This window comes from Dama dama, chromosome 5, assembly GCF_033118175.1.
Source record: "Dama dama isolate Ldn47 chromosome 5, ASM3311817v1, whole genome shotgun sequence".
In the NCBI taxonomy this organism is placed as follows: Eukaryota; Metazoa; Chordata; class Mammalia; order Artiodactyla; family Cervidae; genus Dama; species Dama dama.
The window spans coordinates 9,406,169-9,433,717 of NC_083685.1; the positions used below are offsets into that span (position 1 = coordinate 9,406,169).

The 27,549-nt window shown below is 50.2% G+C and overlaps 1 protein-coding gene across 4 annotated transcripts in view; it reads left to right on the plus strand.

Moving 5' to 3' along the window:
- The window catches only part of UBE3B (ubiquitin protein ligase E3B), a 46,811-nt gene that overhangs the window by 15,398 nt on the left and 3,864 nt on the right, over positions 1-27,549 (plus strand). For all 4 annotated transcript variants that reach the window (XM_061141708.1, XM_061141707.1, XM_061141709.1 and 1 more), the window contains 15 exons: positions 784-889; positions 1,159-1,279; positions 2,258-2,435; positions 2,878-3,041; positions 4,170-4,337; positions 9,223-9,394; positions 10,935-11,053; positions 11,873-11,987; positions 12,774-12,873; positions 14,727-14,846; positions 18,910-19,086; positions 19,195-19,305; positions 21,135-21,272; positions 21,622-21,687; positions 24,846-24,904. In XM_061141708.1, the coding sequence (XP_060997691.1) occupies positions 784-889; positions 1,159-1,279; positions 2,258-2,435; positions 2,878-3,041; positions 4,170-4,337; positions 9,223-9,394; positions 10,935-11,053; positions 11,873-11,987; positions 12,774-12,873; positions 14,727-14,846; positions 18,910-19,086; positions 19,195-19,305; positions 21,135-21,272; positions 21,622-21,687; positions 24,846-24,904 (1,914 nt within the window). The remainder of the gene's footprint in view (positions 1-783; positions 890-1,158; positions 1,280-2,257; positions 2,436-2,877; positions 3,042-4,169; positions 4,338-9,222; positions 9,395-10,934; positions 11,054-11,872; positions 11,988-12,773; positions 12,874-14,726; positions 14,847-18,909; positions 19,087-19,194; positions 19,306-21,134; positions 21,273-21,621; positions 21,688-24,845; positions 24,905-27,549) is intronic.

A 27,549-nucleotide genomic window follows, 5' to 3' on the forward strand; every position in this document is an offset into this window, starting at 1 on the left:
CATTGACAGCACAGCTAAGGAACATTTCCATCATCACAGGAGGTCCGGTTGGACAAGGCTGCTCTATCTGATGAGAACCCTATGTAAAAAGTCAAAGGGGATATTAATGATATATTTTATTTAAATCACTGTCTCCAAAGTTACCATCTTTGCATCAGTACTTTTATTTATTCTCATTTAAATTGTGTGCATGCTCAGTCACTGAGTCGTGTCTGACTCTTTGCGACCACATGGACTGTAGCCCACCAGGCTCTTCTGACCATGGGATTTCCCAGGCAGGAATACCTGGAGTAGGTTGCCGTTTCCTTCTCCAGGGAATCTTCCTGACCCAGGGACTGAACCTACCTCTCCTGCATTGGCAGACGAGGTCTTTACCCCTGAGCCACCTGGGAAGCCCTGTTGGGGACTTAGCACGCAGTAAACACACCGTGTCAGCATCACAGCACTGGCAGCCCAGGAGCCCCTCTCTGTTTCCTTTCCCATCACTGCTCCCTGCTCCTCACCCATGTATATAGTTTCTTACTCTGCCCTTTTTTTTAAAGTCAATTATAGCATGAGGCTTCTCATGTCAGTATAACTTCAGTAAATTGATTTTTCATAGCTGCATCATAAGCCATCACTGATTCAACCCTTCCCCCAGTGGATGGGCCCATTTCACATCCAGTCTTCCTCGAAGTCCTATGAAGTACACCTTCAAGGGATTTGGGGGTGTTGGCGGGATTGTTCTTTTGTTCCAGGTTCACAGTATAGTCCTCCTGAGTGAGGTGATCTGTCTGTGTCTAGCCCCGTGCTTGCCGCACAATTTTCAGACAATCTGATCCGGCCGTTCCTCGTCCACATCGTGTCCGTGCCCGCCCTGGTGACTCATCTCAGCACCGTGACCCCTGAGGTCAGTGGGCTCTGCACTCCCCCAATCCCATTTTTCCCTTTGTCCTTAGAATAGAAATGTCGGCCTCTTCTGATGTTTCTCCTAAATCAGTAGCCGCCATAGACATGCTCATGCTGGAAGCCCGAAGAAAAGGGGTCTCATCTTTGTTTTCTCCCTGGTGATGGAGAACATGTTTGGCAGCCGGGGGGTGGTCTGCAGGTGACAGGATTCACGCTTTGGTGGGAAATTCCTCGTGTCAGCCTCCACTTTAACAGTGCGATTGTTCGCAGCGCCTCACTGTTTTAGAATCTCATGACATGCTCCGTAAATTCATCGCATTTTTAAGAGAGGAAGATCGATGCCGTGATGTGTGTGAAAGCTTGGAAGGATGCCATACGCTTTGTCTCATGGGTGAGTACCCTTGGTTGGAATTTGATGGTGTCCCGGGTGTTGGGAAAAGCCCAAGTGTTTTACTTTCCACCATTCTGTAGGCCACGAGCTGTGTTTAGTACAAGCTGGAAGTGCTTACAGTAAAAGACAGGTAAATAGTTAAAGTAGACACATGAAATTGAAAGTCACATGGAAAATATATCAGCCTGGAAGACTAGCTGAGTGACTAGTTGAGTGATTGTTACATTTCAGCCCTTTTGCTTCCTGGCAGCCAAGGGGAAAATGGAAACGTGTGAGTTCCTGGAGAATTCTCAATTCAGGAGAGCAGAGAGCACAGATGGGTGGGGCTCAGATCAGAATGGAGCCTGTAGCATTTATTTTATGACATTTTCATTTAGATGAGGAAAGGGTTTGTGGATAGGAGCATTTAAAACAGCAGAGGTACAGAATTCTCTTTGCCTCATTAAAGGAATTAGAAATTAGAGGGGAAAAAAAAGATTAGCGGGAATATAAAAAGGTTTTTGGGGCTACATTTTAAAGGAGTTGATGGTATGAGTAAGACGTTAAATACCTTTGGTGAACACTGAATAACGGTTTTCCAGGACTTTCAGATTTTCTTCAGATGGTAGTTCCTTGTGTTGATCCTTGATTTTAGAATACTAGTATAATGAAGTGTTATACTCACTTAAAAATCTGGCCTTTTACCCGTTACTTCAAATAATCCTCACATCAAGATAGGGGATCCTTATTCCAGTCTTGGAGAGGAGGATGCACACTCGAGAGGTGGGTTGAGGGTCGGCCAGCTCGCCTGCAGCAGAGCTGGATTGGCCTGTTTCTGAGCCTTGACCTGTGTTGCGGCCCCAGCGCCACAGGTCCCTCTTCATGGGCTTTATTCCTGCCCGTGGACACGGGTGCCTGGGCCCCGGGCAGGGAGCAGGGCTGGGAGACAAGGAAGCGTGTCGGCCCCGGCCCATCGCACTCCGCCTTCTCTCTTTGCAGGCAACCTCCTGCACTTGGGCTCCCTCAGCCCCAGGGTGTTGGAGGAGGAGACGGACGGCTTCGTGAGCCTGCTGACCCAGATGCTCTGCTACTGTCAGAAGTACGTGTCCCAGAAGAAGTCCAACCTGACCCACTGGCACCCCGTCCTCGGCTGGTTCTCCCAGTCCGTGGACTACGGGTGAGTCCTGGAGGCGGAGCCCTGCCTCCCTCGTCTCCTCCTCCTCCTCCTCCCACCTCCCTCCCACCACTGCCCCCGCCTCTCGTCGAGATCGGCGGGCCAGCTATGAAGACGACAGCCCACTAGGCATCAGGCAGCTTTCGTCGACGGGGTGGTGAACGGGATGGAATCGGGATGAAGAGCGAACAGGTCGAGGGGGGCTGGGAGGCGACTGGGACACGTGGGGCCTGGGGGGCGCCACAGGGCTGCCCAGCAAAGGAAGCCCGGTGGAGCGCCATCCAAGGAGGTCAGTGCCTCTGCACCTGGGCCTCGGCGGCAGTTTGGGGACCCCACACCTCTCTTAGGGCCCTATTTGCCGTGCCGAGTGGCAGTCCCCAGCCACCCCTCCAGGTGGCCTTCCGTCAGGTGGGGCTGACACGCCCGCTCTCCTGCTTTCGCCCAGGCTCAATGAGTCCATGCCCTTGATCACCAAGCAGCTGCAGTTCCTGTGGGGGGTCCCTCTCATCCGGGTCTTCTTCAGCGACATCCTGAGCAAGAAGCTGCTGGAGAACCCGGAGCCGGCCCATGTGCCGCCAGCCTCCCCGCAGAGCGTGCTGCCCATGAAGAGTGAGTGGCCCCGCCTGCCCCAAGTCCAGCTCCTCAGTGGCCCTGGTCGCCTGCCTCCTCTGTCACGTGACCTCTGCCCGCTCCCTTGGCGATTTGAGATGGGTTAAGTCAAGTCCATGTTTAGCAGAACAGTGACAGAAAATCCTTAGGGAGAGAAAACAAGAGCTAGGGAAATACAACTGTGAACAAAATCAAGGTCTAGTGTCCAGAACATACATAGATGGTCCATGAGGGCAGCTGCACTCATCTATGAACTTCCATTCGGCTCTGAATTTCTTTTTTCGACTTTAAATTTGTAATAGCCAGAAATGAGAAGGAATTTATGGGCCTTTTCTTACTTCTCATTAGTAGAAAGAAGGAGGAGGACTGGTTTCTTAAGGGAGGTAGAGCTTTTCTGAGTTCCTAGTCATGAAAGCTACTTCCCCTGTGGAATTCCTAATACAGGGATGGGGGTCCCTGGGCAGGCTGCCACTTCAGTGTCCCCCTTGCAAGATCCATAGCAGCGGGTTCCATGAAGAGGTTTCCCATTGCCCATGCCGATAAAACGAAGGCAGCGCTTTTGGCACATAATTTGAAGGACTTACCTGCCTGTGGCAGATCATGGGGTTCGGTGTATGGCAGAGCTCCAGGTTGTAGCCGTCAGTGAGCACGGGCGTGTAACTTCAGCAGGGTATAAGTGGGAAGGTGTAAACAAGAGTGCAACCCCAAACTGAATATGTGTACTTGAAGTTGATGCTCCTACTTGCCTCTGAAAGCATAGCACGTTGGGAATCAGCCAGGCCCTGCACTTCTCCCCCTCTCCCCCCAATAGGGTCCTCAGGTTTTACCTTTGTGGGTTCTAAAGTTAAGTGGTTACAGTCAGGGAATCTATCAACTAAATCTGATATGTTCTGCTTGTTCTCAAGAGTCTCCTGCTATTCTGAAGAGGTCTCTGCGTTCTCCCTGAAACCCTGTTGTCACTGCTTTTCTGTTTTACCCCAAAGAGAGGATTCGAATCACAGGAGAGCCTCCCTGTCTGGCTCCGGCTGGAAGTTAGGAGCTGTATTGAAATGCTCCTCCCTTTTCTGGGGAGGCATTGGGCAGATGGCTGACCTCCTACTCACATGTTCCCCCTCCTCTCGCCGGCAGCTCTCCTGAAGCGTGCATTTCAGAAGTCAGCGTCAGTTCGCAACATCCTCAGGCCCGTCGGGGGTAAACGTGTGGACTCTGCAGAGGTCCAAAAGGTCTGCAGGATCTGCGTCCTCTACCAGACCTCGCTGACGACTCTCACGCAGATCCGGCTGCAGATCCTCACAGGTCTGGGGTCCCGAGGTGGCCTCTGCCCTTGCTCACATCTGCCAGACAAGTTCTCCTAGATGTTGATTCTCTCCTGGTTTCCTTGACTCAGAAATCATGTTGAAGAAGGGTGTCTTTGCTGTTTTTCTTAGAAATTGGTCCACCTCAGTTATAGCTTGAGTTCATCCCAGGCCTAGCACTCCTAGTTTGTTTCTGAGACCTGGCTTTTATTTTCGTTATGAAGTACAACTAGTTTTCTAAAAAGTTAATATTTTTTTATGAATAGAAAACTAGAAAAGACAAGAAGCAAAGAAAATTTAAACCATTCTTAATCCCACAGTCTATAAGGTGTGGTTTGATCCTGAGTGTTACATATGTATTTAGATTGAAATGTATAGTTTTTTCCCTTTCTGTTAATCACATTATAAACATTTTGTCAAGCCAAAATTCTTTAAAACCTCATTTTTTAAAAACTTTTAATTTTTTATTGGGGTATAGCCAATTAACAAAGTTGTGATAGCTTCAGGTGGACAACAAAAGGGACTCGGCCATACATATATATGTCTCCATTCTCCCGAGACCCCTGCCATCCAGGCTGCCACTTAACATTGAGCAGAGTTCCCTGTGCTCTACCATAGGTCCTTGTTGTTAAACTCTCATTTTTATTGGCTGCAGGAGACCTCATTTCATGGATATGCCGGACATTTTCCTTTTTAGCTGAGCAGGGAAGAAAGTCCCTCCTGTGAGCAGAGAACTGGGCATCAGGGCTTGGAAGTTGCAGCGCAGGAGTTGTTAGTATGGTTGGTATTGTGAGGACAAAATGTAAGCCTTGAAGCTGCTAACTGCATAAAGGGTCAAGAACTTCTCTTGCTTTTTACATTTTTTGAATCAAATTGCCACTGCTTCTGTCTTTCACTCTTAATTTTTGTTAAGAGTGTTGTTTAGTCGCTCAGTCGTGTCTGACTCTTTGTGACCCCATGGACAGACTTCCCTGTCCTTCACTATTTCCCAGAGTTTGCTCAGACTCATGTCCATTGAGTCGGTGATGCCATCCAACCATCTCATCTTCTGTCATCACTTACTCATCTTCAAATATTTATAGAGACTGTGAGTGTCAGGCATTGAAGACAGAAGACAGAATAAGACAGCCAAGATCTGTGTTCCTAAGAGTATTGTATTCTAGTAGTGTGAAGACAGTAATAAGCAAGAGGAAAATATATTTGCTATAATGAAGGGCACTGTGACAGTCAGAATGATGAGACATTGTTGACTTGGACCAGGGCAGTGTTCTTCAACCTTAGCACCGCTGACATTTGGGCCCACACAGTCTGTGTTGTGGAGGTGGTCCTGTCCATTGTAGCGTGTTCAGCTGCCCCTGGCACCTTACCTACAGGTTCCAGTAGCCCCTCTCCCCTACTCATGACAACCATACCTGTCTCCCAACATTGTCCAGTGCCCCTTGTGGGGCAAAATCATTCCATGGTTGAGAACACTGGGCCAATGGAGATGAAAGCGGGAGGGTTACAATATGTTTTAGAGGTGGAATCGACAGGTCTCATGGGTAGATTGGATCTGGGGGACTGAGGTGAGATCATGGGGCATCTAGAGTTCTGTTGGGCTGTGATGAGTGTAGGGTGCCTGCTGGACCTACCGCGGAGACACCAAGACAGTATGCGAATGTGCTGTTCAGGAGCTTGAACAGGGGAGTGGGTGAAAGGCCTGGGGCTCAGGGCCGCTTCCCTGAGTGCAGCAGAGGGGGACACAGATGAACTGGCACCCCAGCACCCAGTGGGAGGTCTGGGAAGCACGCTGAGTCAGATGATTTTCAGGTTGTAGCCTGTGTCCAGTTTTTTAAGATAACCAGAGTAAACATCTCCCATTGTCCCAGGAAGTTTTCTGGGCAAGAGGAAATACATGATTTTAGGGAATTCCCTGGCAGTCCAGTGGTTAGAACTTAGCGCTTTCACTGCCGGGAACCAGGTCCAGTCCCTGGATGAGGAACTAAGATCCCACAAGTTGTGCCACATGGCTAATTGAAAACAAAGAAAAAATGAAGATAAACTAGTCTAAAGTATATGTGTAGTATTCATTCTATTAGTTTGGCTGTACACAACACCATAATAAGCTGAATGATAGAAAATCACAGTGGTTTTAAAAACACTGCAGTTCTCCTGCTCTCACAGTCTTCAGAATGTCTCCGTTCATGCCCCTCATGCATGTATGTGGGTTCTGGAGCCACATGCTGCCCCCCGACACGGCTTCCAGACCGCGGCGTCTCTGTTTCCGTCCAGGCCGCTCAGGAGGCAGCTGCACTGAATTGGTACATCACGCTGTAAATGAGTGTGTTTGCCCTGTGGAAGTATACCTGTCATCTCCACGGTGTTAACTACTTATCCCGTCTCTTTCTTTTTTTAAAATTGAGTTTTAATAGTTGCCGTGTGGCATTATCTTAGTTTCAGGTGCACAACATAATGGTTGGGTATTTGTACACATTGCGAAGTGATCCACACAGTAAGGCTAGTTAACATCCATCTCCATACACTGTTAAATTTTTTTTTCTTTTTTTTTTTCCTCTGTGATAAGGACTTTTAAGATCCACCCTTTTAGCAGCTTTCAAAAATGCAGTATATATATTGTTAACTGTGGTCCCCATGCTGTACTTTACATCCCCATGGTTTATTTATTTTATAACTTGGGAGTTTGTCCTTCTTTAAAAATATGTTTATTTACTTATTTGGCTGTGCCAGGCCTTAGTTGTGGCATGCGAGATCTTTAGTTTTGACATGTGGGATCTAGTTCCCTGACCGGTGATCGAACCCAGGTCCCCTGCACTGGGAGGGTGGAGTCAGCCACTGGACCACCAGGGAAGTTTGTCATTTTTGATCCTCTTCACCCATTTTGCTTACCTTCCCTCCCACCGTCCACCCTCTTCCCCAGCAACCACCCATCTGTTCTCTGTGTCTGTGAGCTTGGGTTTGTTTCTTTGTTTTGTAGTTTTCACATATAGATGAGATCATACAGTATAATTTTCTCAAGGTCCATCCTTGTTGCTACAGGTGGCAAGAAACCATTCTTTTTTTAATGACTGAATAGTATTCTGTGTGTGTGTGTGTACACTGATGGACACTTAGGTTGTGTCCTTATCTTGGCTCTTGTAAACAATGCTTCTGTGAACAAGGGGGTGCGTGTATCTTTTCAAAGTAGTGTTTTTGTTTTTTGCGATGAATGAATACCCAAAATTGGAGTTGTTGTAATCATATGTTAGTTCTGTTTTCTCTTTTTTTTTTTTTTTTGAGGCATCTCCATGCTGATTTCCATGATGGCTGCACCAATTTACAGTCCCACCAACAGTGCACAAGGGTTCTCTCTTCTCCACATCCTCACCAGCACTAGTTATTTCTTGTCTTTTTGATGATAGCCATGCTGACAGGTGTGAGGTGGTATCTTACTGTGGTTTTGGTTTGCATTTTCCTGATGACAAGAAATGTCGAGCGCCTTTACATGTGCCGGTTTGCGTGTCTTTTCTGGAGAAATGCATTCAGATCCTCTGACCGCGTTTGAAGCAGATTGCTTGGGGGGGGGGGGGGGGTTTGGTGCATTCCATGAGTTCCTCGTATAATTTGGGTATCGACCCCTGACCAGGTACGTGATTGACAAGTGTTCTTCCGTCTCATAGGTTGCCTTTTCATCTTGGGGACGATTCTATTACTGTGCAGAAGCTTCGTAGTTTGCTGTAGTCCCACCTGCTAATTTTTATTTACACTGGCTTTGTTTTTTGAGTCAGATCCAAAAAAATCATTTCTGAGACCCTTACATCAAGCAACTTACATGATTTCTTCTAGAAGTTTCATGGTTCCAGACCTTACATTCAATTCTTTAATCCATTTTGAGTTTATTTTTGTGTACAGTGTAAGGTAGTATCGTTTCATTCTTTCGCCTATGGTGAATTTTTGTATAATGCTTCAGAGTATCTGTTCAATGGTTGTTCACTGCTTTCCCATTTCTAAGAGATAGAATAATAGAAGTGAATGAGAGAAAGTTCTGCTCAATGTGGATAAGCCTACAAGATGTTTTAAAACAGGGATCAACAAACTATGGCCCATGGGCCAAATCAGCTCACCACTTGCTTTTGTAAGTAAAGTTTTGTTGGAACACAGCTACATCCATTTATTTACCTATTGTCTGTGGCTGCTTCCGTGCTGTGATAGAAACATTGAGTAGTTTTGATATAGACTGGTCCAGACTAAAAACCTAAAAATACTCTCTGGCCTTTTCCACAAAAAAATTGCTAATCCCTGAAAATAAAACATAAACACCAAGGGGACTTCCCTGGTGCTCCAGTGGTTAAGACTTCACCTTCCAGTGCTGGGAGTGCGGGTTCAGTCCTGGTCGGGCAGCTAAGATCCCACGTGCCTTGTGGCCAATAAACCAAAACATAAAACAGAAGCGATGTAATAAATTCAATACTTTTCAAATGGTCCACATCAAAAAATCTTTTGGAAAGATGAAAAACATTATCTCCAAGTCGGGTAGATCTGCGTTCTATTCTTGGGTCTGACACTTACTGGCTGTGTGATTTGGGGCCAATTACTCAATCTTGTCTGGGCTTCAGTTTCCTGCCTTACAAAATGGCAATATTCATGGGGTTTCACAAGGTGAAAGGAAGTAGTGCCTGAGTATTCAGAATGGTATCTGATACATAGTAACTAAGCACCCATTGACTCTTAGCTGCTCTTATCATTGTTCTCATGGGCAACATCCTTCTCCTGATGCTTTTCTTTGTAATGGCATTTTCTTTCTGTCACACACATTGATAAGTTTAAGCGTTTTGCTTTCCTTGAAGGGAGGAGAAATAAGGGACCAGTAGAGCCCCACCTGAAGCTTCGGTTTCTGTCTCCTCTTTCAGGTCTCACTTACCTCGATGACCTCCTGCCCAAACTGTGGGCATTTATCTGTGAACTGGGGCCCCATGGAGGGCTGAAGCTCTTCTTGGAGTGCCTCAACAACGACACGGAGGAGTCTAAGCAGCTTCTGGCCATGCTAATGCTGTTCTGTGACTGTTCCCGGCACCTCATCACGTAGGTTGACTGCTGTGGGGCTGAGTTTCTTTCCCCAGACGTGGAGTGGAGAGACCCAATCACAGTGTTAGCAAGGAAGCCATTGCTGACGAGATTACCTCGAGCACTCGGACCCGTCGTTAGAAGGAGCAGACAAGACGTTTAACAAAGTGGGGGGCTTGTAGTAGACAGCATTTGTTAGCTTCCATCCTCTACAGGAGAGCCGGGCCACTAGCACTCGATGTGGGCTTTGGGGTCCCCCGGAGCTGGGTTCAGGCCACACCTTGGCTATTTACTCACTGGGCTAAGTAGTTACCTGGAAAAATTCCAGAGCCAGGGTGCAGAAGGTGGCCCAGCCACTGGCTGAGACACCCTGGGCCAGGGAGGAAGGGCCTCCGCATCTCTGGGCCTCAGTTTCCTGAGCTCTAGTTGGGAATTTGTAGCATCTCTTGGCCGTGTGGAAAGGCATAGGGGAGATGAGTGTTCAGCATAGTCCCGGCACAGGAAGAGGTCAGGATGTGTTGGTTCTTATCAAGCCAACCCTGGGCAAGTTGCTCAACCTCTCTGAGCCTCAGGTTCCTCAACAGTAGAATGGAAAACAGTATTACCAATCTGTTAGTGAGTGAATGAGACAAGGAGTGTCAAGGAGTTAGTACAGTGCCTGGCACGGCAGGAAATTAACAAATGTGAGTCCTCTGCACTTCCTTTTTCTTCAAGTGTATGCGTCTACTTGAGTATTTGATATTTTTGTTTAAACTTCACTTTTTCCACAAAAGATTGGTAAAGAATCGTAAGATGGAATGGACCTCAGGCAATTGCACACAGGTCTCGGAGGTATTGGCAGATGGGTACATGTAGGTGGTGGACTGGGTAAGAGTCATGTAGGGAAGGCTTAGAGAGTAGTTGGAGGTGAGAGCAGGGGTCTGCAGGTGCCGGTGAGACACCCTTAATTGCCAGGTCAAGGGAGACCCAGGAGTGAGCGAGAATAGAGCAACTCATAGGACATTTTTAGCTAGAACTGCATCGTGTGGTTCATTTATTCACATGTTCTTTCAGACATTTATTCGTTCACCTTCAAATACTTACCAGGTACCTACTAAGTGCCCCTCATGTTTGTCACAGGCACAGAGTAAGAGTCTGCTACTTCCTTCAGTAGACACAGACTCTCAGTCAGCATTCCCTGGTGATTCAAACATGAGTCATGAGCAAGTGTCACAGTCAGGTCCTTAGGAATAAGGAAAGTATAGAATAGAGTGTATTGTATCTTTCCTTTCTCAGTTGTATCTTTTAAACTTTTTACTATGGACAATTTCAAATTAATTGAAAGTGGAAAGAATAGTATGAACCTTCATGTACCATATCTGTCACCAGCTTCAATAGTTATCAACTCATGGCCACTTTTGCTTCATCTTTACCCCCAACCCACTCTCCCACAGATCATCCTATCTGTAAATTTCATTGACAAGTTAGAGCTTATTTCTTAACATTGTTTTGTCCAGTTCAAGGTATAGATCTCTCCTTTTTCAGTGGGGAACTGTGAGTAACTTTCTGTCTGATTTAGGATCCTCGATGACATTGAAGTTTATGAAGAACAGATTTCATTCAAACTGGAAGAGCTGGTCACCATCTCCTCTTTTTTGAACTCCTTTGTGTTTAAGATGATCTGGGATGGAATCGTAGGTAAGGTAAAGACGTCAGCCCTCTTTCACTTGATGCTACACCTGGGGAGTCCAGAGTCTAGAACGTCAGTTGATTCTTAGCCTTGTCCATCAGAGTTAATTTAAAAAATGCACCTCCATTCACGTAATTAGAAGTATTATTTCTCCATTCTCTGTGATCCCTTAACATAGTAGTGTGGTTGTGGAAGTTTTAGTCTACCAGGAAGCCTTCAGGATTTACGTGTGTATTGAGGATTGTTGATGTTGTTTAGTCACCAAGTCGTGTCCAACTCTTTGTGATGCTCATAGACTGTAGCTCGCCAGGCTTCTCCGTCCCAGACAAGAAGAGTGGGTAGCCATTCTCTTCTCCAGAGGATCTTCCCAACCGAGGGATTGAACCCACATCTGCATTGCAGGCAGATTCTTTACCACTGTGCCACCATTATTCATGATTAATTTTGCCCTGAATCTCCTTTTGATTCTTTGAGTTGATCTCCATGCAGATAAAACATGCGCCTGCTCACACTTAAATTAGAGTCTACCTCCTGAGACGTTTCCAGTCGTCCAGCACTGAGCTCCTTTGATTAAAAGGTCCTTTAGATGACATCCAAGTGGGAAACAGCACGAATGATTATGTCTGAGCAATTCCCGGGTCCCACAGTTTCTTAGAATGTACCCATGGGGCCTCTTAATCCTCTTGGTTCCATGTCACGTTCGGCCTGAGGGAGGTGAAGTCCTTGCTGGGACTCAAGGATGATGGAGGGAGACACGGCTGTCCTCCCACCCTCTCCAGTCCTGAGTGGCTCCCAGACCATGGCTCTCCCCATTATTCACCCCACAGAGAATGCCAAGGGTGAGACCTTGGAGTTGTTCCAGTCTGTCCACGGGTGGCTGATGGTGCTCTACGAGCGGGACTGCCGGCGGCGCTTCGCCCCCGAGGACCACTGGCTGCGAAAGTGAGCACCCGATTGTGGGGGAGGCGGGTTATGGAGGCTGGGGTCCCTCCATCACGCTGGTCACCTGAGTGCTCAGCACATCGTGTTTTAGGGCCAAGAGAACTTGGCCCTTCATCTTTATCCCGTCCTTTCATCTGCACATGTCCCTGTAAAGCACCTGTCAGGACAGTCCACCGCCAAGTCACTTCTGTTAGGACCCAGTTACACTAAGCGTGATGAGAGCTCATTCATGGCCACAGAGCCAGATCACGTTTAGCAGATACTTCATGTGCAAACTGGAAAGAAACAGGTTCTTTTCAGCCGAACTAAGCAACAGGTTATGATCATTAAATGGCGTTGTTTTTTTTTTTCCAGCAGGATTAGTGAGATAAAAAAACCCACAGCCAGGTTTGTTAGGGGGTGGGGTGGAGGAAATCCTCTTGCAACAACTAAAAGTAAGGTCATGTCGGCCTTTTTTTTTTTTAAATCAAGGACAGATCAGCTCTCATGTAATTCTACAAGTTGTGCCACTAGAGTAGTGACTGGTAGACTTTTCTGTAAAGGGCCACACAGTAGGTATTTTAGGCTTTGTGCACCAGTGTCTGTTGCCCCTACTGAACGCTGCCATCGTGTGCAGAAGCAGCCGGAGAGAGTACATAAAGCTTGGGCATGACCGTGTTCTGTGAAAGCTTGATTTATAAAAAGTGGGCAGCAGGCTGGATCTGGCCCATCGGCTGTAGCTGGCCAACCCTGTTTGGAGGATGGTATTCACCCCCTTATTCCCAAATCCGTGTCTTTGCTCTGCAGGGATCTCAAGCCCAGCGTGCTCTTCCAGGAACTTGACAAGGACAGAAAGCGGGCACAGCTGATCCTGCAGTACATCCCACACGTCATTCCTCACAAAAACGTGAGTTGCACTTGGAGCCGGGCTCCTCCCACCACCATGGGTCCTGGCTGTCCGTTTTCATCCCAGCAATGATCAGACATGAATAAAAGCAATCGTTCAGTCAACTCGGGTGCTGATGGGCCTTCACTCTGTGCCAGGTGCCATGCCAAGTGCCGGGGGTGCAGTGTGAACTGGCCATTCAGGTCTCGTGGGGTGGACGCTGCAGGAGCCTCAGGAGGGAGCTCCACTGGCAGAAATGGACAGTGCTCACAGGCCCAGGGCAGGGGAGGCTACAGTGCCGGTGGAGGGCCAGGCAGAGTTCAGAGCTGGAGCCACGGAGGTCTGTAGGAGCTGGAACAGGGAGAGCCTTGGGAACCAAGAGCAGCAGCTTAGATTTTGTCCAGAGCCATTGGAGAGTTTTTAGCTCTGGAGGCACCTGGTCAGAGCTCTGCTTAGGAAGCTTCCTTCTGTCCGTAGCATGGAGAACTGGCGAGAGGCAGATGTCATGGTAGCCTGGCCTGGACTCAGGCTGGGGCCCTGGGAACAGAAAGACAAGGATGTCAAGAGATTTTGAAGGAGGCCCTGGAGAATGATGACATTCGGGGGGAAGGAGTAGGGGAATTCAGAGGATGTTCAGGTTTCTGGCTTGGGCAAGAGGGAGCTGTTCCCAGAGGTGGCGGTACAGACGAGGGCGGGGCTGGGGGATCGGGGAGCAGGTGACGAGTCTGTGACTCCTTAGTGCCAGTGGACACGGGGGTCTGGAGCTAGAAGAGGACTGGGCTGGAGGCGGACCCAACACATGGACGACACGCACACCTCCTCACTGCATTCATGGACGAGGACGAGGTGGTTGGAGCCAGAGGGCACTGAAGCCTGGGGGTGGAGAGGAGCCCCCCTTCCCAGGAGGTTGTTTTGGCCGCTCCTTTTTCTGTCACAACCATATTGATTTACTCCTGAGAGCTCATAGAATGATCAAGTGAAGTCTGTTAGCCTCCCCTTGTGTCTAGTTATCCATTCTTACCACTACTGTTGTTCTTACTGTTTGTTTTTAACAATGCTCTTGACTTTGGGGAGATTTCCATTTTTCAAAAAAACAGCTGTGGTTGGAGCTATTATTTATGCATTCTGCTGACATGATTTGAATGTGCTGTTATAGGGTGGGGGTCAAAGGTTATGTGCTAAGGGAGCCTGTCAGAATCTTGGGAATGCAAGAGGCTTCTTTTTATTTATTTTTAATTTTCTTTTGGAATATAACTGACTAACCATGTTGTGAGAGTTTCAGGTGGACAGCAAAGGGATTTTGCCATACCTATCCACATATACATTCTCCCGAGAGGGTTCTTTTTTAAATGATGCTTGAGACATATTACTCGGGGACTGCAGTGTGCTTGAGGACACAAGGAGGCAGATAGAAAGGTCAGGGGCTTTTATACTGTAGGATCATTGAAAATTTTTTCTGCCAGTGAAAACAATGCTGTGAAATGTTTTTTTAAATTCATGCTATTGATTTCCTCTAAAGCAGGCACGGTTATATAAAGCAGCCTCTGTAACTCGTGCTGCCGCTGGGTTTTTACGGTGAATTATTGACTGAACATGGAGAATGATTTTCACTCAGACTATTCTTAGCCAGGCGCTGGCTGCAGCCAGACCACTCCTTCGGGACCCTTTCTCCCTTGACACGGATTCAGCTATCTTTATAATCCCCAGGAGCGAGTAGAGGAATGTTTACTCTTCTCACAAGGCACTTCCCTCCCTTAATGCACATCAAAGCGTCCCATTCTGGGGGCCTCTCCCACGCTTAAATTTCATTCATTTTGCACAGTGCGTTTTCTGGGATCCTCCACTGTTTCCGGTCTCACCTTTGCTCATTTCAGAGAGTTCTTCTGTTCCGAAACATGGTGACCAAGGAGAAGGAGAAACTGGGGCTTGTGGAAACCAGCTCAGCCTCCCCTCATGTCACCCACATCACCATTCGCCGGTCCCGGATGCTGGAGGTGAGGAGCTTGTCGCTGAGTGTGCGGGGTTTCTGTTTCCAGTGGATTACCCCGAACGGCTCTGATCACTGCTTGACCTGATGGCCCTGAAGCCAGGGCTCTGGGAGCAGGAGACGCCCGTTCGTCCTGCCAGATAGCCTGAGGACTGCTTATTAGACATGCCCTCGATGCTGGAGACCCCCGGCACAGCGGTTCCCTCCCTTTCGCCCAGGAAGGGAGAGCAGCCTCACCTCTGCAGCGAGGACAGATGGGCTCAGGTCTGTGCTGACTCCCTTGTCCCAGCAGGCGCTCTGTCCCAGCACCCAGCCGTGAGTGTGGGAGCTGGAGTGCTGGGTGTTAAGTTACTGGTTGTCCTGGGAAATCCGTCCATCACAGGGCCGCAAGTTCTTTGTGGACGTAAACTTAGGAGGTGCAAGTAAAGAGGCCTACCTTCGCCAGACCTAGCGTCCAGGGTTCCCAGCACACAGCAACTTCATGTGACTTAAAAATAGGTGCCTATCCTCAGAAGACTCTCCTCCCTATGTCAGGAAGTTGTCCTTGTACGTTTTGTTGGAACAAGACCCTGGAACATGACCATCATGAATGTAGGCACCTGTGGTGTCTGCATCGTGCCTGCCAGCCGCTCCCCCGGGTGTGCTGCTGCACGTGTGGTGGCAGAGCCCCATGTCCCCGCGCCCAGGGGACATGGCCTGGCCTGGTTTGCCCACGCTTGCTCTTTCGACTTCCATCCCACTCCACTCCGGCCACAGTTCCTCACCAGCACGTTCTGCAGGACCGTAGGACAGTCACGGGATCCCAGGCCAGCGCGGGGCCACGTTGCCAGCCTCCAGCACCAGGCATCCGCAGCCGCCCTTCTTCCCCACGTGTTTGCATTCCTCTCTCGGGCCGTTTGTGCCATGTTTGTCCCTCCTAGAGAACTGATGATGGACTCTGACGTCTGCTGGGGAGAGACAGCGTGTGGGAAACAGACGATTTTTACATTCTCAGAAGTAGGGATAAGAAATGTAAGTCCCCCCAGGGGCCCTGTCAGTCACAGGGACGAGCAACGCTGGCTGACAGTGTCTCGGTGCAGGGGCATTTTGTTTGCCTGCTAAACAGATAGAATATTATCCCCTTCTCCTGCTCTTTCCTGTTTTTCTTGGGAGCCCAGCCCTTAGACCAACCCCACGAGTGACTGGATGAATGACAGCTGACAACCAGCCTCGGTGTTGGGGCACAGGGAAGGGTCGGCAGGTGGAGAACACATGCCCCTAAAGGAGGCCACCTGCATGTCGCCTTGTGGAGATCCGGGCTCTGTAATGCTCTGACTTTTTAAGAGAAGACTCAAAATTTAGGGTTTTGAAGCCCACAGATCCTTGTGTTGTGACCTAGTCAGTTTTTGTAAACTACCTGCAAGGTCAGCAGTCTTCCAGGTACTTTTCTGCCCACCAGACTCAACCTGCAGGCCACCAGAGTGGTCAGCCTCTGCTTCAACTCAAGGAAGAGAAAGCCCGATTGTGTTGTAGGAACTTGATTCTCCAGCACTTTCTTCCTTGGGCCTGGATGGACCTTTCCTGTCAGACTCCTCCGTCCCGCTGCCTGTCATGCCCACTCCAATGTGGCCAGCACGACGGGGAGTCTGGGTGATGGAAACTGGTGTCTCCTGGGAGTGACAGAGTCCCTACTGCCCACCTCAGATGTCCCTGGGAGAGTCACCCACTTACCCCAGGCCTGCTTTTTTCAGCACCTTCCCCAGGGGCATCAAAGAAGGGATCTCTGTCAGGATTTTAGGCAAAGTCCATTTTCCTCTTTTAAGCTCCTTTGGGATAGATCATGTCATTAAGTTGAACCCTGGTGTTCATATTGAACTAGGAAGGGGGAAGGGTCATTGAGTCAGTTACCTCAGTTCTCGAGACTCAGCCCAGTGACCTTTGCTTGGTTTGGACACAAGAGGGCATCAGCAAGCTGATACTCAACCACTGATCTCCTGGGCTTTTATTCTGTCCCCTTTTTACGGTTTGTACTGAAGGTGGGGCTTGTGTAGGAGGTTTCCAGTTAATGATCTGAAGTCCTGCAGGAAGGCCTCCCCTCACAGGGGTGAACGGGGGCCAGATGCCAGCGTTTCAGAACTAGAAGGAACCGTAGACACACCCTCCTCCGCCTCGCCCCATCAGAGGCAAGACTGAGGCCAGAGGAGCTCAGCGACAGAGCTGGGCGTGGGAGCCGGTGCTCCTGTCCCCTGTCCACATTCTGGGCATCTGCCCTTTGAGATGCAGAAGAGAAGAGGATTGCCCTGCCCCCTGCCTCACCGCTTGGGGCGCAGATGGGCTCCTCGAGAGAGGGCAGTGGGGTGCAGTAGGAGGTGTGTCAGAGAAGGCAGGCGGCAAACTCCTCTCTCCAGGGTTTCACAGGGAGGCTGATGTGGGGCTGGTCCATCAAAATCGAGATTTGAGTCCAGTAAGCATTCCTGGCATGCCGGCCATGAGCTTGACTGCTTGCTAAGAGCTTTCACATGGACCATCTTGTTCCATCTGTGTGACACTAACCTAACGCACACAAAGTTAGTCAGGCATCGTTTAGAGCAGAGTGGAGAAACTGCATTTCCTGCGGGGCCTGTTAGGGTTCTCTCCCCATCCCCTACTCAGTGCCAAGGTCATTATCTTACATTTAGGTGGAATGACTTAAAAGCCCCTGCAACTGCATGGTGACTTCCTGTTTTTCTCTTCTTTTCATTCAACTTAGTGGTTTTCACATTTCATGGGCATAAAAAGTCCTTTTCAGGACCATGCACTCAAAATCAAGTCCTTGTTCTTTCAGGGGACTTCAGAGGTAACTTTTCTTCCTTACTCACCCACTTCGGAGTCTACCTCCAGAGTAAGATGGGGGGCCTGCGACCCGGTCGCTGGGTCAGTAGGTGAGCACGAGGAAACGTAGTCGGCAGGAAGGGCTCCTCAGAGCAAGTCTGGCCGTCCCAGCCTTCTGTGCTCGGCGACAAGGAAGCAGGTGGGCCGGCGAGCGGGCGAGCGGGCGCCGTGGAGCGGGCCTGTCTGGTGTCAGCGGAGCATCCGCGGTCACAGCTCTTTAGACTGAGGGTGGGGAATGTGTGTGTGGGGGGCGGGGGGCACAAGAGGACGGACATGGCAACTGATTTGTACCCTGTTCTGGGACAGTATCTGAAGACACAGGTTTGTCCCTGGTTAAGCTGTGGGGCTTCTCACGCCAGGCCAAAGGACTACCGCCTGGGCCCTGTCCTGTCCCGAGCACTGTTTTTTATAGTCACCTCTCCGAAATGAAAGCCTAAGCAGCTTGCCCATCAGTGCCCACATGCCAGGAATCCATTCGATGACAGGATCAGGCAACAGGAAGACCTCAGCAGATCAGAACCAAGAGAGAAACTAGGTGTGGTGATTATCTAGCAGGAGGACACTGACGTCACATCCTAGGTTCTGAACAGGGATACGTGCCCGATGGCTCCGTCTCGGGCGTGGACTGCAAACTGGAGGTGCTGAGGCCTCTCCTCCCGCTGCCCCTGCCCTCCAGGCCCATCATCGCCCCTGCACCCATCTCCCCACTTCCCACCAGCCCTCGGCTCTGCTTCCAACGGAAAGATCTTCCTAAGACACAAAGCCAGCTGTGTCACTCTCTGCCTAAACCCTTCTGTGGCTCCCCAGCACCCTTAGGTTCTAACGTAAGCTCAGCAGGACTCAGCCTCTCCTGATCTGGGCAGAGGTACCAGGAGTTGAGCGGTGAGAGACTTCTTTTATTCATCTCCCAGCATTTCTCGTGTCTTCGTCTCTCCCATCCTGATGACCAAGAGCTTGCCGTCACGCATCTGGTCTAATTTGTCCATCTCACTGCTAGGCACCCTCCCGAGGGCAATCTCCCCTTGCCCAAGAGTGGTAAAGCCATGTCCCCCAAAATTAATTCCTCTTCTATCAGGCTCTCCTCACGCCCCCTGTGTCCTGACACATTTAGTAATAACGCCGGGAAGGCTGCACTCGGGGGAGAAGGAGCTTTGAGGAGTGAGCCCTGCATTATACAGGGGGCCTTGGGTTCCTAATGGACTATATTTCTGCCCTCGCAGGACGGCTATGAGCAGCTCCGGCAGCTCTCACAGCACGCCATGAAGGGCGTCATCCGAGTCAAGTTTGTCAACGACCTCGGGGTGGATGAGGCCGGGATTGACCAAGACGGTGTTTTCAAGGAGTTCTTGGAAGAGATCATCAAGAGAGTGTTCGACCCAGCGCTCAACCTGTTCAAGGTATTTAAAGGGTGCGAGTGCGTGGTGGACGGCAGCCAGATTCAAGGTGAGAGATGAAAAGTGGAGGCATTTCACCTCCCTGCCCCTCCCCGTCCTTCTGCCTTGCAGACGACCAGTGGAGACGAGAGACTCTACCCTTCGCCCACGTCCTACATCCATGAGAATTACCTGCAGCTCTTTGAATTTGTGGGCAAGATGCTGGGGAAGGCGGTGTACGAGGTAAACATCCATTGAGCTGAAATGGAAAATAAAATGTTGTAAGTACGGAGGGCTTCGTGTACGTGGAGGTGACCTGGCATGTAGTGGCAATTACCTGTCATGAAGCTCAAGTCAAGGACAGGGACAGGGACCAACACCAACCATGTTCTCAGCAGTGAGGTGGTGGGTGAGAGAGCTGGTTATTGGGGTGCTAGAGGTAGTAAGTGAACTGATACAGGTGAACACCTCCCTGGTGGCTGGCAGGTCAGGGCTGCCAGCATCACTGTTACTAGGAGGGTGGGTGTCTGAGCTTCCACTCCTTGGTGTCGTGGCTTTGGGGTGGTGTGGACTTCCCAGCCGCCCCGGGAGCCCACCTGGCTCCTGGTCCCCCTCCCCTGAGAGCCGCACCCCAGCCATCAGAACTGCCTCCAGGTGGCGCTGGGTCCTCAGCCCTTCTGGTCCTGCTACCCAGGAAGGAAGTAAAGCCACCGCTCCAGCCCATCACCGCCTGTCCTCGTGGCCTTGGCAGTGGACTCCATAGGGGCAGGGGACCATTCCCTCCTCACCCCAGGGGCCACCCCCTGAGCAGCGCTCACATCCCACCCCTCACAGGGGCCGGGTAGGCCAGGACACTCTCCAGAGGCACAGCCCACTGCAGGCCCGGCTGAGAAATGTGGCCATGTGGGCCAAAAGTGCTTTGAGTCTTGAATAATCCATCATTCCCCCTGTGTAAACAGCCCCATCCACGGCCTCAGTGCCCGCTATGATGATGTCAGGGGCCCCGTCTGAGTCCAAGTTCCCTCCAGTCCTCCTGCCTGGACTGGTTAGGTGTCCTAGGCCCCGTCTCTGCCTCAGTTTCCACATCTGCAAAATGGTAACACTCCTCAGTTGATCCCCCTTTTTTACAAAACAAGCAAGCAAAATCCCAAGGCCCCCCTCCCCGGTCGTTTGCCGTGTTTTTCCTCTTCGAATGTGTAGCTGTGACGAGACCCAGAAGCATCTAGGCCAGCTGAAGGCACGACTTCCTGGCTTTGTAAACGTCCTCCCCCACTTGCTGGGCTGAGTCTCTGCCTCCTCCCTCTCCAGCAGCAAGGACACCCCGGGCCCAGTGAGGAGCGGCCTGTGTTCACTCACTTCCCCCTCGTGATCCTTAGGACAGGGTGTCGTGGAGTCAGCCTGCCTCTCCCATCTCTGTCTCCCCGGTCTGCACACTCCCAGTGTTCTGTGAGGGCGTCTTGGCCATGTCCCCGCCTCCCAACCATTCCTCACAGGAGGTACAGGTCCACACGTCCCTGCTGGGAGCCCGCCCAGGGCTCGGGAGAGAGTCCAGGCTCCAGGAGGCTCATGAGCACTTCCCAGTCGGGCCCTGCTGCCTCCCCGGCCTCCCCGCTCACCCCCTCCCTCACACACCCTCCTGTGGCCAGACCTGCATCCCAGCCCTGGAGCACACCCGCAGGCCTTGTACTCAGGGCCTCATGCTCGGCTACCCTTCCTCTTGGAAGCATTCCCCCACCCTGCTCGATTAACCCTGGAAGCTGAGGCTCTGCTGGTGTGCATTTACCGATGAGCAAGCTGGTGCCCCGTGGCCTGGCAGCCACGGAGCTGGGGTTTGATGGCTGAGCTGTGAGGTTGCAGAGCCGAGGCCCTCAACCACTGTGCCGTGAGGTCCCCAGGAGGCACTCAGCGGTGTTGTAAGTGCTAGGGGGCATCGTCGTCCAGAGTGAACATCTCGGCAGTGTTTAGAGGTGTCCCTGGGGCCCTCGGAGCCCCCTCTGCAGCCCGAGCTGCCCCGATGAGATCATGAGATGGGGTCCCGGGCAGTAGGCGGCAGCTCCCACCTCCTCTGGCAGGGAATCGTGGTCGACGTGCCCTTCGCGTCCTTCTTCCTGAGCCAGCTGCTTGGGCACCACCACAGCGTCTTCTACAGCTCTGTGGATGAGCTGCCCTCTCTGGACTCAGAGTTCTACAAAAACCTCACATCCATCAAGGTCAGTGTGGAAGGCGGGATGGCCTGGCTGAGTGCCCGTAGAGTCTCGGGGAAGGGATGCCCACAGGCTCCAGCTCTGCCCGGCTGTCGTGGGAGGGGCGGGGTCGCCTGCCATGGGGGCTCGGCCCACTCCCTGGTCGCGGCAGGCCCTTGTGTCTGAGCACTTCCTCCCGAGACTGACGCTCACAGCTGCCTTCCTGCAGGGGATGAGGGGCCCCTTCCTTTGCTTCAAGTCTCATGGCAGCCACAGTGGCAGCCATCCAAGCAGACACCGTCAGAGGGGGGTGTTAAAGCTGTCGGGGGTGCAGGACTCGCCAGCCCCTACATCGTCCCTTTCTCTGTTGCTTTAGCGGTACGACGGGGACATCGCTGACTTGGGCCTGACACTGTCATATGACGAGGATGTCATGGGTCAGGTACGTGGGCTTCTCTGGCTGGGCTTTCTGCCTGCTTCCTCCTTTGGCTCCCTGAGACCTGCCCTCAGTTCAGTTCAGTCGCTCAGTCGTGTCTGACTGCGACCCCATGGACTGCACCACACCAGGCTTCCCTGATCATCATCAGCTCCCAGAGCTTACTCAAACTCATGTCCGTTGAGTCAGTGATGCCATCCAACTATCTCGTCCTCTGTCATCCCCTTCTCCTCCTGCCTCCAATCTTTCCCAACATCATTTGCATCAGGTGGCCAAAGTATTGGAGTTTCAGTTTCAGCATAAGTCCTTTCAATGAATATTCAGGACTGATTTCCTTTAGGTTTGACTGTTTGGATTTCCTTTCTGTCCAAGGGACTCTTCAAGGGTCTTCTCCAGCACTGCAGTCCAAAAACATCATTTCTTCGGTGCTTAGTTTTCTTTATAGTCCAACTCTAACATCCATACATGACTACTGGGAAAACCATAGCTTTGAGTAGATGGACCTTTGTTGGCAAAGTAATGTCTCTGCTTTTTAATATGCTGTCTAGGTTGGTCATAGCTTTTTTTCTAAAGAGCAAGTGTCTTTTATTTTCATGGCTGCAGTTACCATCTGCAGTGATTTTGGAGCCCAAGAAAATAAAGTTTCTCACTGTTTCCATTGTTTCCCCATCTATTTGCCATGAAGTGATGGGACCGGATGCCATGATCTTAGTTTTCTGAATGTTGAGTTTTAAGCCAGCTTTTTTGCTCTCCTCTTTCACTTTCATCAAGAGGCTCTTTAGTTCCTCTTCACTTTCTGCCTTTAGGGTGGTTGGTGTCATCTGCATATCTGAGGTTATTGGTATTTTTCCTGGCAATCTTGATTCCAGCTTGTGCTTCATCCAGCCTGGCATTTTGCATGATATACTCTGCATAGAAGTTAAATAAGCAGGGTGACAATATACAGCCTTTTTATACTCCTTTCCCTATTTGGAACCAGTCCATTGTTCCATGTCCGGTTCTAACTGTTGCTTCTTGACCTGCATACAGATTTCTCAGGAGGCAGGTCAGGTGGTCTGGTATTCCCATCTCTTGAAGAATTTTCCACAGTTTGTTGTGATCTGCATAGTCAGATTTCTGGAACTCTTGCTTTTTCGATGATCCAGGGGATGTTGGCAATTTGATCTCTGGTTCCTCTGCCTTTTCTAAATCCAGCTTGAACATTTGGAAGTTCTTGGTTCACATACTATTGAAGCCTGGCTTGGAGAATTTTGAGCATTACTTTGCTAGCATGTGGGATAAACAGAATTGTGCAGTAGTTTGAGCATCCTTTGGGATTGCCTTTCTTTGGGATTGGAATGAAAACTGACCTTTTCCAGTCCTGTGGCCACTGCTGAGTTTTCCAAATTTGCTGGCATATTGAGTGGAGCACTTTCACAGCATCATCTTTCAGGATTTGAAATAGCTCAACTGGAATTCCATCACCTCCACTAGCTTTGTTCTTAGTGATGCTTTCTAAGGCCCCCTTGACTTCCCATTCCAGGATGTCTGGCTCTAGGTGAGTGATCACACCGTCGTGGTTATCTGGGTCATGAAGATCTTTTTTGTGTAGTCCTTCTGTATATTCTTGCCACCTCTTCTTAATATCTTCTGCTTCTGTTAGGTCCATACCATTTCTGTCTTTATTGTGCCCATCTTTGCATGAAATGTTCCCTTGGTATCTCTAATTTTCTTGAAGAGATCTCTATAGTCTTTCCCATTCTATTATTTTCCTCTATTTCTTTGCATTAATCCCTGAGGAAGGCTTTCTTATCTCTCCTTGCTGTTCTTTGGAACTCTGCATTCAAATGGGTATATCTTTCCTTTTCTCCTTTGCCTTTAGCTTTTCTTTTCTCAGCTGTTTGTAAGGCCTCCTCAGACAGCCGTTTTGCTTTTTTGCATTTCTTTTTCTTGGGGATGGTCTTGATCCCTGTCTTGTGTACAGTGTCATGAACCTCCGTCCATAGTTCATCAGGCTCTCTGTCTATCAGATCTAGTCCCGTAAATCTATTTCTCACTTCCACTGTATAATCAAAAGGGATTTGATTTAGGTCATACCTGAATGGTCTAGTGGTTTTCCCTACTTTCTTCAATTTAAGTCTGAATATGGCAATAAGGAGTTCATGATCTGAGCCACAGTCAGCTCCCGATCTTGAGACCTGCCCTACTCTGGTGTTTTCCCTAGGAGACCCACAGACTGGGGCTCTGTCCGTCTGTGCATCCTTCTCCTCTGCCTGCCCAGCCCCTCCCCCGCACTGCCAGGCGGGCGGGTGCTCGCCTCCCCCTGCCATGACCCAGCCTGGACCTGCCGGCCCCCCACAGAGACCCTGCTCTATTCCCAGTGCACTTCGGGGTTATTCTCGAGGGAACAGTGACTCCCGCTTTTCGTTACCATGGTGAGGATTAGCTGTTCCAAATGGAGGATCTGGACTGGGACAGGGCCAAAGCCACCCAACAGGAGGGACCTCTCACAGAATCCTGTCCTTGCTTCTTCTCGGCACGGAGAGCAGAGCAGGGGAAAGAAAAAAGACCCTTGAAGTCATGGTGGCAGAGGGGCTCCCCCTAGACTCGCTGTCTTCCTTTCCCCTGCAGGGCTCCCGGCCCCTCCAGTTGGATCCCTGGGCCCCTGCACGAGCCCCAGTGTGCACATGGTCCGAGGGCTGCCCTGGAGCTCGTAGTACGAGGCCAGCTTCCCAGGGCCTTAGCAGGGTCACTGCGTCTCCCTGAGCACACTTTCCTTAGCTCAACACATGCCACTTGTCAAATGAGTCCTTCTTGGGACCAGGGTCATGTCTTCATCATATTTTCTGACAGCGCCGCTGTATTCCAAGGCATGGTCAGCATGCCACTGTTTATTTACCCGTCTTCCTGTGCTCTTCACTAACACCTTCCCCTCCACGACACCCCGCAGCCTTAATACACACGTGTGAACGAGGATGAGATGAGAAGAAACCTTCCTATTGATCAGGCAGGGCCTACTTGTTGATATTTAAGCCCTGACTTTCTGTGGAAATGATTGTTCCCACACACGACTCATCTTCCTCCTGTGATTATTACGGATGTCAGCGTTGCGCCTTTCGTCTTCGGGAAGCTTTATTTCCTCATTAGAAATCTCTTGAATAATTGCTCCCCTTCCTTTCCTCCAGCTTGTTTGCCATGAACTGGTTCCTGGAGGGAAGACCATTCCTGTTACAAATGAAAATAAGTGAGTATGGCAATTAGATTTTTAAGGTCACCACTTGAAAAGACTTCATTCTGGCTCTCCAGGCTTACTTTGATAATTTATTAAGATAGATTGAAGTAGAAAGAGGCCATAAATAACATAATGGAATTTACTGGTTACAGTTCATAGGCCGAAGTCATATTAAATTCGATTTGCAGAATAAGAATTGACAATTTATTTTTTTGCAGTAGCACTTCTAAGGTCAGAGGCACCCAGGCAGCAGTGTTCCTAGGAATTTAATGACGGCTGTAGATGCAGACAGATGGGTTCTGAGCCGTTTGGGTGTGCAGTCCTGAACCCAGAGGGCGAAGAAGCGGAAAGACTCCTCGAAGGAGCAGATCATTTTGGAACGAGGGTGTGTGGTCGTGGTATAAAATGCTGCTCTTGAAAAGACAGCAGTGATGAACTCAGATGCAACAGACAGGTCCGCAGTCATGGGGAGACCCTGAGGCCAGACAACCTTGTCCCAGAAAGCATCCTTTTATAAGTCTATCATCAGTGGTCCCTAAGATCAAAGCCCCTCCAGGCATGTCTGCACCCAGCCCTGTTCTTGCCTAATTGATCGTAGGACCCGGCACAGAGAGTCAGTATCGGCCCTTCTGTCTGTCAGTCTCCTGTCAGCAGGCTCAGCTGAGCATCTGAACTGCTCATCTGAGTTTCACTGACTTCGGTGACGGGTGAGAGCTTAGCCCTGCCTGGTGAGTCATGGGGATCAGATGCACGTCACAGCCGCTGTCCCCAGCATCACGTCCCTCTTGGGTCGGATCGGTCAGTCCTTGCGTTCAGGTAGCTTTTATTTAGACTGTCAGTACAGCGGACCAAATTATCATCACGATTGATTGATTCTTATCATGCAGTTTTGGCTCTTGGCCTCAGAGCCTTTGTGTGACGACAGCTGAGAAAGATCAGGGACCACAGGTTGGGAGGAAGCTACCTGGGGGTGTCAGAGAGCAGGATGGGTCCTGAGCCTGCCTACCACGTGCCTGCAACCATCCCTTCAGAGGGCTTCACATGAGAGCACCCGCAAAGTATCTTCCAGGATATCTGGTGCCACAGAGGGCCTTAATAAATGAGAGCAGTGACCCCACCATCATCAGATGTATCCCCTGTCAGGGTGGCCCTGTTTTGCCAGGGGTGGCACAGGGGTGATGGTTGGAGCTGTGTGTCCAGCAGCCAGTGGACGTGGGTTGATGCAGTTGGAGTGAGGTTCCTGTCCTGCCTGGAAACCTACGTGGAAAGTCATGTCACAAACTCTTCCCTGTTCTTAGCATAAAACCTCAGTAGGTTTTATGAGGGCAAGGGCATTCCATTCTGCAGGCTCTTTAAAAGGCCTGGCATCACCAGGACCCACTTCTGCGGGGTGAGGCCTGATCTTGCACTTCCTGGGTGTTGGCCAGGAAAGTCTTGCAGGCTCCCTCACTCTCTTTTGGTAAAATGGAAAACTGTCAATCACCAGCTTCAGCGAGCCCATGAAAGGAGTTGCAGTGATAGAAAAAGTCCTATTTAAGTGTATCATGGGCAGGCTTGCCCCTGGAAGCTTTTTTCCTTAATGTTTATTATCTGGGTTGCTGTGCAGGCTTTTCTCTAGTCGCATCGCGTGGGGACTCTCTGCAGCCGCAGCGTACGGACTTCTCATTGCAGTGGCTTCTCTCGTTGTGGAGCACAGGCTCTAGGCACACTGGCTCCAGTCGTGGCGGCACACGGGCTCAGCAGCTGTGGCGCACGGGTTTAGTGGCCCCGAGGCACATGGAGTCCTCCCAGATCAGGGATCGAACCCGTGTCTCCTACACTGGCCGGTGGATTCTTTACCACTGAGCCACCAGGGAAGCCCCTGTAAGCTTTTTTAAAACAGGGACATTTTCAAGGTCAGTAACTCAGATCTGAGCATCATGGGCTAAACAGATTTATTTGGACTGTACGGATTTGGAGTTTTGAGAGTTGCACCTGGGCTGGGCTCACGTTCTTCCGTCTCTGAGTAAATGGTTTGCTAAGAAATCGGCCGTGCTGGCAAGCCTGTAGGAGCGGCTCTCCCCTGGCCCGAGGCATCGCGTTGTGTTGTGAGCTGCACCTGAGCTAAAAGCAGACCCAGGAGGCCAGCCATTTAGAACCCTTTTTGGTGCTCCGACTTTCTCCCTGAGCCTAGTCGTCAGCCAGCCGCATGTGGTTAAAACTTTCCGCAGCCCTGCCTTCCCATGGCCTGGACTCTTTGTCCAGTCTAGGAAGATTTTGACCGAAGTTTCTTTTCTTTTCTTATTTATTTGGCTCCACTGGGTCTTAGTTGTGGCATGCAGGATCTTTAGTTGCAGATATGGAATCTAGTTCCCTGACCAGGGATCGAATCCCGGTCCTTTGCACTGGGAGCTTGGAGTCTTAGCCGCTAGACCACCAGGGATGTCCCCTAAAGTTTCAGCCTGAAACAGTTTTTCTCTGGAGAACTGAATGGTATCTTAAATGGTGCATGTCCAAGAGGATGAAATGAAATAAAAGTCCCTTTGTACTGAGAAGGGCCCTCTCCTTAGCTGGAGCATGTCTCGCTGTGATTCTTGACAGTGGAGTGGTACCCCCTTGTCTCACCCGCTGGCTTTGAGGAGGCGTGCACGAGGTGATGCCCTTGACACTGAGGCTGT